The sequence below is a fragment of the Littorina saxatilis genome, linkage group LG9 (genome assembly GCF_037325665.1).
Source record: "Littorina saxatilis isolate snail1 linkage group LG9, US_GU_Lsax_2.0, whole genome shotgun sequence".
Classification (NCBI taxonomy): domain Eukaryota; kingdom Metazoa; phylum Mollusca; class Gastropoda; order Littorinimorpha; family Littorinidae; genus Littorina; species Littorina saxatilis.
The window spans coordinates 21,908,015-21,922,002 of record NC_090253.1 but is presented as its reverse complement, the minus strand read 5'-3'; the positions used below and the strand labels follow the sequence as shown (position 1 = coordinate 21,922,002).

General features: G+C 44.5%; 1 protein-coding gene across 1 annotated transcript; it reads left to right on the top strand.

The window, feature by feature from the left end:
• Positions 1-217: 217 nt before the first annotated feature.
• LOC138975593 (uncharacterized) lies at positions 218-7,091 on the top strand. Its single transcript, XM_070348315.1, has 2 exons — positions 218-2,031; positions 4,406-7,091. The coding sequence occupies exons 1-2, from the start codon at positions 1,690-1,692 to the stop codon at positions 6,068-6,070; spliced, it is 2,007 nt and encodes a 668-aa protein (XP_070204416.1). The 5' UTR covers positions 218-1,689; the 3' UTR covers positions 6,071-7,091.
• Positions 7,092-13,988: the final 6,897 nt, after the last annotated feature.

Sequence of the window (13,988 nt, the reverse complement as noted above, 5' to 3'; positions counted from 1 at the left end):
ACATGAACGCAATCGTAGTATAAGTTGTGAAAACTGATCATAAAACATGAACGCAATCGTAGTATAAGTTGTGAAAACTGATTATAAAACATGAACGCAATCGTAGTATAAGTTGTGAAAACTGATTGATCATTAAACATGAACGCAATCGTAGTATAAATTGTGAAAACTGATCATAAAACACGAACGCAGTTGCACGAAGCGTTTAAAGTTACATTTCGACAGTTTCATCAACTCCGCTTTAACTCGAGAGTACTGAGTTTATTGGTTTTTGTGTGTGCTTTTCTTTCGGAAACAATAAGCAAGGGGGAAATTAGTGTTTCCCCCCAAACCGGAAGGAAGTCACTGTTACCAAGAAAACGTAGTCATTGTGCATTTTACTGATTGTTTCTCCGCCTAGTATCTTCCTTCAAGGAACACATGTACCACTCTAGTGTTTAAACAAATGAGGTTTTTGTGTGGTTGGTTTCTACTACTGCCTCGCCCTGAAAACACACTCCAGCAGTTGACGATTGTTATAGACCTTAAAAGTGACATACGATCTTGAAGATTGACACACACACAAATAAAAACAAATTTCTACTACTGGCTCGCCCTCAATCACACACTGTTCTCCAGCAGTTGACGATTGTTATAGACCTTGAAAGTGACATACGATCTTGAAGATTGACACACACACAAATAAAAACAAATTTCTACTACTGGCTCGCCCTCAATCACACACTACTGATCTCCAGCAGTTGACGATTGTTATAGACCTTGAAAGTGACATACGATCTTGAAGATTGACACACAAACACAAAAACAACAACGCAACAGTAAGCGATTTAAAATGTTGAACGATACAAAATGTCACCAAATCTTGTGTTCATCGTCACTATCAATCCCCTGACTGGGACAGTTGTCAGAGGGACGTGAGTGGAGAAGAGGCTGCTCCCCTTCTTCAGGCTGTTCTGTTCGGGGCCGTCGACAGAAGGTCAGAAAAGCTCATCTGTGCCCATTATTTCTCGTTGCCAGTGTAACACGAGAAAATTACTCTCACGAGATTTTTTACTCCGGAGTATAAATTTTGTACGAATTTTGACTCCCTAAACGAAAAATCTACTCCCCCATAACACGAGAAAATTACTTCCAACGACAGGTGTGTTTCGAGTCAACATTTCGGTCGAAAATGTTACTCCCCTGACAAATAAATAACGAATAAATTATTCCACCCTAACACGAGCAATTTACTGCCCACGCCAGGTTTACGCAACTTTTACTCCCCTGTCCCCTGTCAGTCTTGGTGGTGGAAGGGGTGGAGGGAGGGTAGCGCGACATTTTTTTTTGCGCGAGATCACATAATTATTGGCATTATCCCTTCGTCCGCATCCCATTTTCGCGTACTAGATTTTTACTGGAAGTAAAATTTTGGGGAGTCAACATTTCGTGGAGGGAGTCATTTTTTCGTACCTTGGGGAGTTCTTTTCTCGTACGAAAGGTGTACTCGGAGTAAGAATTTCGTACGAAATGTTTGCTCCGGAGTAAATTTTTCGTGGAGTAAATATTTCGTGTTACACCGGACCAGCTTCTCCGTCGTCGGGCCTCGCGTCAGCGTCCTTCTTCGACTAGTGATAGACTCCCTGAAAGTGGCATACACTTCGGAAGACTGACTTAGAAGCAAAGCGCAACAACAGTGCGTGAATCAGAATGACGAACGGTACAGAACGTTACCGAAACGAGAGCACATCGCCAGATTTTATCGGCGGAGATATACACGAAGGTGCACGTGCCTTTTTCATCATAGTGGGCGTCACCATCATCCTGAGTGGTACCGTGGGAAACTGTCTCTTTCTGTCCCTCGTCTTCAAACAGCTCAAACGCAAACGGAGCGTTCATATCCTGTTCGTAGCCAACCTGTCCTTGGCTGACCTTTTGACCTTGGGATACTGGTTCACCTTCTTCGTCCTTGACCTCATTCTCAATCGTCACCCGGTCGTGAACTTTGCTCACTGCGTGGTCAACGGAGTTATCGTCGGGACACTGAGTGCGGTAAGTGCGAAACTATTATTATCAGCAATCCAAAAATTTATTTCTTCTCTCTCCCTGAGGTCGAGAAGTTAACGTTTACTGAGCTAATTCCTTTCATTTCTTCATTGATAGTTGTATACATGTCCAACCACTAGAAACCGGCACGGTTGACCTAGTGGTAAGGCGTCCGCCCCGTGATCGGGAGGTCGTGGGTTCGAACCCCGGCCGGGTCATACCTAAAACTTTAAAATTGGCAATCTAGTGGCTGCTCCGCCTGGCGTCTGGCATAATGGGGTTAGTGCTAGGACTGGTTGGTCCAGTGTCAGAATAATGTGACTGGGTGAGACATGAAGCCTGTGCTGCAACTTCTGTCTTGTGTGTGGCGCACGTTAAATGTCAAAGCAGCACCGCCCTGATATGGCCCTTCGTGGTCGGCTGGGCGTTAAGCAAACAAACAAACAAACAAACACTAGAAATACCATTAATTTTTGTCGCACTACATTTTTGCTGTAATTGTTGACACATAATGTCTGTTTCAAGATCAGTGTGACTGTGATTGTAAATGGCTAGCTCATACGGTCTGTTTCAACATCATTGTCACCAGGGGCGGACGAGGGGGGGGGGTCTGGGGTTTCCGGACCCCCCCCCCCCCCCCCCCCCTCCAGCCAAAAAACCCATATTTTTATGGTGCATTTCTTTATTTTACATTGAGTTTCAATTTTTGGGGTATTAATCAGTGACAAAATCTGCTGCCTGAAACTGGTAATGATCATCCTCAGAATGCACCAGATTGCACCATTTTGCATCCTTTTTTTCAAAATTTTCCGGGGGGGGGCATGCCCCCGGACCCCCTAGCAAGCTAAGCGCTTCGCGCAGTCGGCTCGGCGCTTCGCGCCTTCACACCCATATCTTCACAATATTTATACTTTTGGAAACCCCCCCCATAAAATGAACTGATCCGCCCCTGGTCACTGTAAATGCACGCATATACTGTCTGTTTAAAAGTCAGGTCACTGTAAATGCTGTCATGCACTGTCTGTTCCATGCATCAGTTTGGCCATGAAAGCTGATCCACACTGTCTGTTTCAAGACACGTTTAACTATAAACGCTGGGGGCCCCGGTAGCTCAGTTGGTAGAGCATTGGACTTGTGATCGGAAAGTCGCATGTTCGAATTCGGGCCGGGACGGACACGGGTCAACTTTATGTGCAGACCCAGAGACGGAAGCCATGTTCCACCCCCGTGTCATCACAATAGCACGTAAAAGACCTTGGTCATTCTGCCATAAGTGCAGGTGGCTGAATACACCTAAACACAGGGACACCTGGGTAGCGCGACTCCGTTGCTGCTAGCTTTCCACTGGGAAGAAGCGACCCGAATTTCCCAGCGATGGGACAATAAAGTCATGACAATGAAAAAGGAAAATATACTTGCTGCCTCACATGCCAACCGGTGTAACACGAAATTTTTACTCCACGAACAATTTACTCCGGAGTAAATATTTCGTACGGAATTCTTACTCCGAGTACACTTTTCGTACGAGAAAAGAACTCCCCAAGGCACGAAAAAATGACTCCCTCCACGAATTTTTGACTCCCCATTTTTTTTACTTCCAGTAAAAATCTCGTACGCATAAATGGGATGCGGGCGAAGGGATAATGCCAATAAGTGATCTCGCGCACACGAATGTCGCGCTACCCTCCTTCCACCCCTTCCACCACCAAGACTAACAGGGGACAAGGGAGTACAAATTTCGTACACCTGGCATGGGAAGTTAAATTGCTCGTGTTGGGTTGAAGTAATTTATTCGTTATTTATTCGTCAGGGGAGTAACATTTTTGTACGAAATGTTTACTCGGAACTCACCTGTCTTGGGGAGTAATTTTCTCGTGCAATGGGGGAGTGCTTTTTTCGTGAAGGGAGTAACTTTTTCGTACGAAATGTTTACTCCGGAGTAAAAATCTCGTGGGAGTAATTTTCTCGTGTTACACCGGCATAACGGGCAGTGACGTAAGACTGGCATATACGATCTGTTGTATGCATCCGTTTGGCAATGAAAGCTGGCATACACCGGTCTGATTCAAGATCCTTTTCACTGTATAAATGCTTAATTATTACTGTTTGTTCCACAGATCAGTTTGGTCAGAAAAGCTTACCCAAAGTGTATGTTTCAGATCATTTTTTTCACTGTTAACGTTGTCATAAACTGTCTGTTTCAAGATCATTTTCACTGTAAATGCAGGCATTTACTGTAAATGCTGGCATTTACTGTAAATGCTGGCATATATTCTGTCTGTTTTTCAAGATCATGTTCAATTCACATGCTGGCATATACAGTACTGTTGGTTTCAAGATCATTTTTACTTCAAATGCTGTCATATACTGTCCGTTTCAGGCGTCAGTGTGCTTCCTGCTGAGCATCTCCCTCAACCGCTACCTGCACGTGTGCCACTCTCACCTGTACAGCCGTGTCTTCACGCTGCCTCGCACTGTGGCTTGGTGCCTCCTCACCTGGCTGGCCAGCCTCCTCGTCGCCCTCGCTCCCCTGACGGACACCACGGCGGACAGCCCTTACGAGTACAACCGTGCCGCACGTGTCTGTTCGTACAGCAGGGCGAGGGCGGGCACCAACTACGTGGAGATCGTGGTCATCGTGTTCTCTGTGCTCCCCATGCCCTTCATCGCTTACTGCAACTTCGCCATCTTCAGACACTGGAGGAAAGTGAGGCTTAGCTCTGCTAGCTGCTACCCGCTGGTCAGCAAAGAGAAGAACAGGACAGTGTTTTCCAGGCTGGCGGCCCTTGTGGCGAGAGCGACGAAGAAGGATAATGGCATAGCTGTAGGAATGACCACACTGAGCTCAAGGTCTGAAGCACGCGAGGTGGAGAGCATTGAAATGTCAGATTCCTGGACCGAAACTGATACCACTGGGTCAACCAGGAGAAGTGGCTGTAGATATGTAAGGGACAGGGAGTCTTGTGTCAACCAGAATCGAAACAGAAGCAAAAACGAACCCGCAGTCACTTCGGTTGATGCAGACGTACATCGACATTCTGTTGAAAGTGATGTGAGACATGTGGATGATAATTTAGGCAAAGGTGCGTCTCTGGCATCTCGTGTTTCTTTTAGAGTGTCAGTGGATGCTAACGCCCTCATACAGTGCGACGAAAACCAAGAAAACTGGACATTTGAAGACACTGGAGTATTCACTTATCGTGAGTTTGAAGAGACTACTTCAGGGGAACACCTGACAGTATCTCCAGGGGGGTCTCAGAAAACTACAGACAAGCATGCAGGAAGCTCTTCTGGTGATGTCAAAGAGAACAGGAGAACAACTCAAGATCCAGCCTCTCCAGCATCTCTGTCACTGAGGTTGAAGGTGTCAGAATCATCAAGAGAAGCCTCTACCAATAATGAAGAAGGCAGGAGAACAGCTTCAAAATCAACGTCACCAGTATCTTTGTCACTAAGATCGGAGACTTCAGAATCATCAAGACCAGTCTCCTGCAATGCTGAGAAGTTCGGAAGAAATATGACACAAGCACCGTCCCATGTATCATTGTCAAAGATGTCAACTACGTTAGAATCAGCAACACCGGTCTCAGGCGCTGCTAAGGAGTTAGGAAGAAAACTCTCACCACCAACTTCATCAGTGTCTTTGTCACGGAGGTCAACAGCACAAGAATCAACAAGCACGGTCTCGGGCGTCTCTCAGCTGACATTCAGAGGAGACCACGACAACCCCTCTACACCGGCGCAGAATCTTCAGAAGATTCTCAAGAAGAAAAGAGGGAAAGAGATGGCTTTCGTCCGTTCTCTCTTTGTCGTCTTTCTTCTCACCGTCTTCTCTTTCATCCCTTTTGGGGCCGTCATCGTCGTTAGCGCTGAGGTCTTCGTTCCGCCTGAGGTCATCATCCTGGGCAACTTCTTCCTGTTCTTCAACAACTCGGTGAACTGGATCGTGTACGGCGTCATGAACACGGCCTTCAGACAGGGCTACATTGAGTACGGGCGTCGGATGCTCGGGTTGTGTTACAGATTTAGAACCTTTTGTCCTTGAACAATGTGAGATGTCCCGGCCTGGTATCTTCCTCTTCTTCTTCTTCTTCTTCTTCTCCGTTCAGTGGGTTAGACTCCCACGTTCACCCATGTTTTTAGCACGAGTAGATGTTTTACGTGTATGACCGTTTTTACCCCGCCATTCAGGCAGCATACGCCGATTTTGGGGGAGGCATGTTGGGTATGTTCGTGTTTCTATAACCCACCGAACTCTGACATGGATTAAAGGATCTTTTCCGTGCGCATTTGGTCTTTTGCTTGCGTGTACACACGAAGGGGGTTAAGTCACTAGCAGGTCTGCACATAAGTTGACCTGGGAGATCGGAAAAATCTCCACTCTTAACCCACCAGGCGGCAGCGACCGGGATTCGAACTCACGACCTCCCGATTAGGAGGCCGACGTCTTACCACCACGCCACTGCGCCCGTCTTTGGCCTGGTATCAACACTTAAGAGAACCTGCTGAAACGAACAGGAAATGATGGAGAAAAAAATCAACAATGAGTATAGAGGAACAGGAGAAAGAGTTGAACATCCTGAAAATATCTCGCGATCTTCACATTTTGTAAAAGCATACGACAGCAATTGACCCCGTAAATCGACTTCGCTGGTATATTGCTAATGTTTTGTCCGTGATAATTTCAGAATGTGTTGAAACAAGCGTGAACAAACTAGAGAAATCGCGCGGACAGATTTTATGATATAGAATTGTAAATATGATGACGTGGCAAGAATTGTATAAACGAGGGTTGGGTAATTGAATGGGGTATCTGACCAGTCAATTACAATCACAAGATCTATTTAGAAGTGGTATTAATCCCTGGTTTACGTTTGTTGTAATGATGTACATCTCATAGCAACATTAAAAGATTTCAAATTATGATTGTCTCTGAAAAAATCAATCCCCTCTATCAAAAATTAACAGTGCCTTACTTGCTTCGGGAATGAACTGTTTCTCGTTTAAAATAAATCAATCAAACATTTATGTGGCTGATTTTTTTGCCTGTTGTAGTCTACTCATGTTAGCACACAGATATTTTGAATAGCGCAAGATTTTTAACTGGTATCGGTTGATAGAACGGAAAGTGTGTGTATGTGTGTGTGAGTGTGTGTGTGTGTGTGTGTGTGTGTGTGTGTGTGTGTGTGTGTGTGTGTGTGTTTGTATGTATTTGTGCGAGTGCCTGCCTGCCTGTGTGTGCGTGCGTGCGGGTATAATAATTGTGCGTCTGTTCCTTCATACGTTTGTTTGCGTGTGCGTGCGCGCGTGTGTGTGTGTGTTTGTGTGTGTGTGTATGTGTGTGTGAGTGTGTGTGAGTGTGTGCATGTGTGTTTGTGTGTGAGTGTGGTTGTGTGTGTGTGTGTGTTTGTGTGTGTGTGTGTGTGTGTGCGTGCGTGCGTGCGTGCGTGTGTGCGTGCGTGCATGTGTAGTTGTGCGTCTGTTTATTCATTCGTTTGTTTGCGTGCACGCACGCACAGGGTGTGTGTGCGTATGTATTTTTGCGAGTGCCTGCATGACTGTGTGTGCGTGCGTGCGGGTATAATTGTGAGTTTGTTTGCGTGCGCGTGCGTGCGTGCGTGCGTGCGTACGTGTGTGTGTGTGTGTGTGTGTGTGCGTGCGTGCGTGCGTGTGTGTGTGTGTGTGTGTATGCGTGTGTTCGACGGTGTGTGTGTGTGTGTGTGTGTGTGTATGTGTGTGTGTGTGTGTGTGTGTGTGTGTGTCTGTGTGTGTGTGCATCCCCCTTACCACACACTATTATGAGCTGAGTATTTGTGCCTCGATATTTTATTGATGTTCATGATTCACCACACCCGAGTTTCTCGTAATTGAGATAATACAGTGTTCTATGTTTATGTCTATGTCTGACACACATGCACACTCGCGCGTAGGCTAAACAAATCCAATCTTGACTTTATAACTTTATATAAACATACATCCTGTTCACAATTAACGAGGACAAAAAAAAATTACAAATACCAAAGTACAACAATTTATCTTTTGTAAAAATTCGGACACACATTTTTCCAATTAATATGAAAGTCACTGAATTTATCTTTTTTTCACAACACCTTATATCTTGTTTCCCCAAACACTGATTGATTTCTGCCTTTTCAAATTTACCAGTAACCCAAACGTTCGCTCTAACCAACCTATTTTGTCCAATACCAATACACAATCATTAAAAAAAGAAGAGGTTTAACATAACCGACTTCGCTACCACATAAACAAAAAATGTTTTATTCTCCCCAAAATCATTATTATAGACAGTCATTCAATTTCAAGACAATCATCACAGCTTTGAACCGACCCTTTCGTTCAACCAGGCAGAAGCAACAACTATAGTAAAAGCTACATTTACGAACTCGCGATGAGATTTGTTTCCTCTGGTCACCAAGCCTACCGTTTACAAACGCATGCGCACTAATTGGGATTCCCCCAATTTCCTCGACCTTGACCTCAGAACTCTCGAAGCCACTATACTTCGGCTTTCAATGAGCGAGTTTTAGCGTCAACTAAGGTGACTCGAGTCGAACCGGAGGTCGCAAAAACTCGGTCCGGTACGACTGGAGTGACGTCACCGGTTAACCAACTTTCAACCTTGCTTCCTGCGTAGGGTCTCTCCAGTTCCAAGATGGCTGCCAAGGCGAGGTGAGAAACTTCTGCAAATATTTTTTGACAAAGTTACGGATTGTGAGAAGACATTTGTTGTAAATCACTTAGCCTTTCAAAAATTAAGGATACTGGGTTGGATACTGTCTTGGTTTTAATGCATTTTATTTTAGCAGTGATGTTTATTTTGGGAAGAAATGAGGTCAACAGGAGTTTGGGTGCGATTTCGGCTCAAATGTACTTTAGCGCCCTGAACTTTTACCCGGCTGTTTTGCGCTCGATTTTCACGCTCACTTCTTCATTGACGTTCGAATCGATAGTTCGATGTTTTGGCATTACATTCACATCAACAATAAAACAGTACTGCTTGTTCATCATCGTCGTCCATCAACTCTCCACAACAGTAAATCCGTAACGCGCTTGTCGCCATCTTGTTGCAAGGGACGCGACTGGACACAACCCAACAGCGTTTCCGCGAAGAACAAAACCAGACATGCGCAGTGACCCTACCGTAGCTCAACCCTGTTCCTCGCGAAAACTCGCTCTACTTCGGCTTTCAATTTAGCTCTTGCATACCGAGTAGCTGGCAAATTTGCTTCCGAAGTTCCCATTTTCAATGTTAATTTGCAGGGTCTCTCACTTGACATCATTATACGACGATATTGCTTCTTAAGGGTCCTTTCCCATCCAAAAGAAACCTCCAACGCATACTACAATTGCAGAACATTCCTGTTTTTAAGGCAGCTCATTGGGAAATGAGCTCAGACAGAATATCGAAGACGTGAAATGCGTCAATCGAGCAACTGTCGTAACTTGGCTACAATGAGACGGTCGGCTACCTTGCACCATAGACACGAACTGTGACATTCTTGTTTAATTTAGGTGAAATGCTTGAAACAGAGTGGCTCAAAAGCGACAGTTTGATCAGTTACTAACCGAAAAAAACGAGCTCGAGTCATTCGGCGAAGGTGGCGAGCTTTCAAACCATCACGACTGAATAACTCATATTACATCTTATCATCACACGTTTTTCACACGAGTAGAATGGTGCAGTGGTTACGGATTCGGAAATCCGATCCGGCGCTCAAGTGCCGCTGGGAGCAAAAAAGATCCGGTTCAAGTGCCACTGGCCACCATAAAGACCATCCCCTCCTCATCGTGGTATGGTGGTGAAACAGAACCAAGCTATGCCGTCGGAAGAAAATCGCTGAAATTTCACTGTCCCTAAAACGTGGGGGTGTTTTTCATTGTGAGAAGTATACCGGTAGGGTTCTCCCATGGCGGACGGGTTGGTTGCTGGCTAACGGGGCTCTGGTAAAGACGGAGATGTGCTGGACAGTACCGGTGTGACGGCACAGAGGCCCAAGGACACAAGCGGTCATCTCAGCAACCTCCAAACGGGTAGACTGGACTCGACAACCATGGTAGGTAACCAGTCTAGGAGAAGGAAAACTCCGAAATAGAACCACGGGCAGACCAAGCTCAACAGCCCAGGAAGGCAATTGGTCTAAGGGAGGGACCCCTGATCAACGTCCATGGCCGAAGCCGGAGATGCGGGACCCCCTGGGTGCCAAAAAGCGCTGCATCACGCAAATCACAAAAGTGAACGACGAAGAAGAAGAAGAAGTGCCACTGGGAGCAAAATGTTTTTATTTTTTTTTATTATTAATCTTTTTCTTTATAGGCCTGAATTGCATTCAGGCTGCAACAACCGGTTTTTGTCTCTGTGTTCATTTCTTTTAATTGCGTAAAGAAACTGTCCTATGCTTTCACAAAAAATCGAATCTTGACTTTCAACTGTACATTAATATAAAAAGCAGGAAAAAAGATCAATAAAGACGGATGCTCCCCAATTAAAAAAAATAAAAAGAAAAACAAGTCGCGTAAGGCGAAAATACAACATTTAGTCAAGTAGCTGTCGAACTCACAGAATGAAACTGAACGCAATGCAACACTCGTAGCATCGTCAGTCCACCGCGCACGGCAAAGGCAGTGAAATTGACAAGAAGAGCGGGGTAGTACTTGCGCTGAGAAGGATAGCACGCTTTTCTGTACCTCTCTTCGTTTTAACTTTCTGAGCGTGTTTTTAATCCAAACATATCATATCTATATGTTTTTGGAATCAGGAACCGACAAGGAATAAGATGAAGGTGTTTTTAAATTGATTAGGACAATTTAATTTTAATAATAATTTTTATATTTTTAATTTTCAGAGCTTGTTTTTAATCCAAATATAACATATTTATATATTTTTGGAATCAGACAATGATAAAGAATAAGGTGAACGTAAATTTGGATCGTTTTATAAAAAAATTATTTTTTTTACAATTTTCAGATTTTTAATGACCAAACTCACTCATTAGTTTTTAAGCCACCAAGCTGAAATGCAATACCAAACCCCGGCCTTCGTCGAAGATTACTTGACCAAAATTTTAACCAATTTGGTTGAAAAATGAGAGCGTGACAGTGCCGCCTCAACTTTCACGAAAAGCCGGATATGACGTCATCAAAGACATTTATCAAAAAAATGAAAAAAACGTATGGGGATGTCATACCTAGGAACTCTCATGTCAAATTTCATAAAGATCGGTCCAGTAGTTTAGTCTGAATCGCTCTACACACACACACAGACAGACAGACACACACACACACACACACACACACGCACATACACCACGACCCTCGTCTCGATTCCCCCCTCTACGTTAAAACATTTAGTCAAAACTTGACTAAATGTAAAAAGAGAGGCAAAAAAGAAAGGGTTGAAGCTGCCTGCATGCAACTGAGATAAAAATTTTATAAAAGCAGAAAAAAAGTTCAACATAATCATTTATTTTTCTCCCTAACATTCAGGTCAACAAAGTCATTGTCATAGCTCGGCAGTCATTCGATTCCAAGACAATCATCACAGGTTTGAACCGACCCTTTCGTTTAGCCATTCAAAAAACAACAGCAATAACGCTGTTGGTACTACAGCGCGCTCAACGTTCGCCCTTTTGAACTCGCGATGAGACTTGTTTCTTCTGGTCGCCAAGCTTACCGTTAACAAACGCATGTACTAGTTGGGATTCCCCCAATTTTCGCGACCTTGACCGAATACTCTCGAAGTCAGCACTACGGCGTTCATGCATAGGGAACAGTTAGAAAGTTAACTTCAGGAGTTCCCACTTTCAAAAGAGGCTTCTGCTTCCAGTGTTTCTGACTTCCAGTTCATGCATACGGGCCCTGGTGTGCACCAAATGCATCCTGTCTTGGCTGGCCCAGGCGGGGGCGACGGCAGGATGTCCTCTCTGTCGGGCGCCCGTCCTCTCCCCCTCCCGGCAAGGTCACCATGACCTGGAGGCTGAGGTCAAGCGTCTGCCGACTAACCTGGTCACCGTGGCTGTGGTGGACAGTCAGCGAGTGCTGGCCGCCCCACACGTCTGTGACATGTGTCCGAACAACGTGGCTGCTGACTCTTACTGCTTGCAGTGCGCCGTCAAGCTGTGCAAAGCCTGCACCAGTTATCACAAGAAACTGCCCGTTTCAAAAGGACACACACTTGAAGACCTGCACAAGTTAACCCAAAGCCGATTGATTGCAAGCCAGCGCGTGACTTGTAAGAGCCATCCTGATAGGCCGGCTGAGCTGTACTGCCCCGCCCACCGAGAGGTGATTTGCATACTGTGCGGCACGACCGGTCATGGGAACTGTAGCGACAAGAAGACGATTGAAGACGTGGCGACAGAGAAGAGGACGGAGCTGAAACAAGAAGCTCAGAGCCCAAGGGACATGGAGGCGGCGATCAACACACAGGTGGGATTTGTTTGTCATGTAAAATCATCAAGACAAGTAGCAAGGGTGTGGCATCAGAAGTCAAAGATATATCTGGCGTCAAAAGCAAAATGACGCCAGAATAGTACTAAAGTGTCCAGTATACGTTCTAAAAATTCTCCCAGAAAGACACAAAACAAACGCAAAAGTGTTTCGAGAATGACGCTTGTCTAGGTGATGTTTTAATCATGAGCAGTGGCAACTTTGGTTTCTATCGACCCGACTTCATTTACATAATATACACGCGTGTGAAGAAGTGGTATGGTTATCACACGGATGGCTTCTCTCATGTATGTAGGATTAAAAAAAAAAGCGATTTTAAGTTTACATCATCATAGAATCGACAAACCAAACACTTCTGATAACCATTTGAAATTGTTGCAATAAGTTTTCGCCAAGTTTAGAATCGGCACCTTCATAGAATATCAGTTACAAATGTAAAGGGAATATGAGGTGGGCAAACTCTGGCTTTTTACTTGCCTTTGTGAACATGTCTTAATGTGCAAATGGGGTATTGCTAGGCTACCCGTTTTTTACTTAATGATATAAATGTATTTGTCATCATTTTCACGAGTTTTCATTCACAAGCACCTGGGAAATAAATCTCATGTTCCCCAGGCAATAAATCCCCGGTTACCATAGTTGCAGGAAGCAGGTTATACATGGATAATCAAAAGCAAACCCAATAGAAACGCTCGGGGATTCTTCGGCTCTTTTCATTGGTGTTTTACCAGACCTAAACGACACGACACTGCTTTGCAAAGTTCCAAAAACGAACTGGCAAACTGGCAAAAGTAAACAAAAAACAAAACTACTTCATGAAAGGTCATACATTCATCAAAAACTAATGAAACCTAGCAATATGTTTTGTCTTCTTACAGAGTCATGGAGTGCGTGTATCTGTGTTTCGATACACAGACGTTCGGAGAAACACGAACGTCAAGTTCAAGTAAAACGACACCTGAAACACACATTTTGACCCGTGCACAAGACGTTGTATCAATAAACGAAGCACAAATAAGAAAAGCAAAGAAAATAGCAACAAGATATGCAAACATCTAACAAAGCCGAGCAAGCAGAATGACAGGTCTAATGAAAAACAAAGAGGTACCGAGTCGGAAACAAGATCGCGATTCTTTCCTTCGCTGCACGACGCAAATCTTCTGTGACCTTTGACCAAACGTAGCTTCCACATTCGATCACTCAGCTTAATATTTAGAACAGAAAGCCGAGGGGGTGGAATACCGAGATGAACCTACAGAACTGTACATCCTCAAACCTAACATATTCATCCCAACATTTAATGAACTCAAAAACACAGAAAGTTGCTTTCACACGCCATCTTTGATTGCCAGTGGTTATCAAACCGGGACTCGAGTGGTTATCAGCACGGAACCCGTGTTTCAAAGCATGGCTCTCTGGGTTGATTGTGCACTTATTTTCTCACTACCAAAATGATGACAAAAACGATGTTTGATGGTTTGTTGACAGACCAGCTT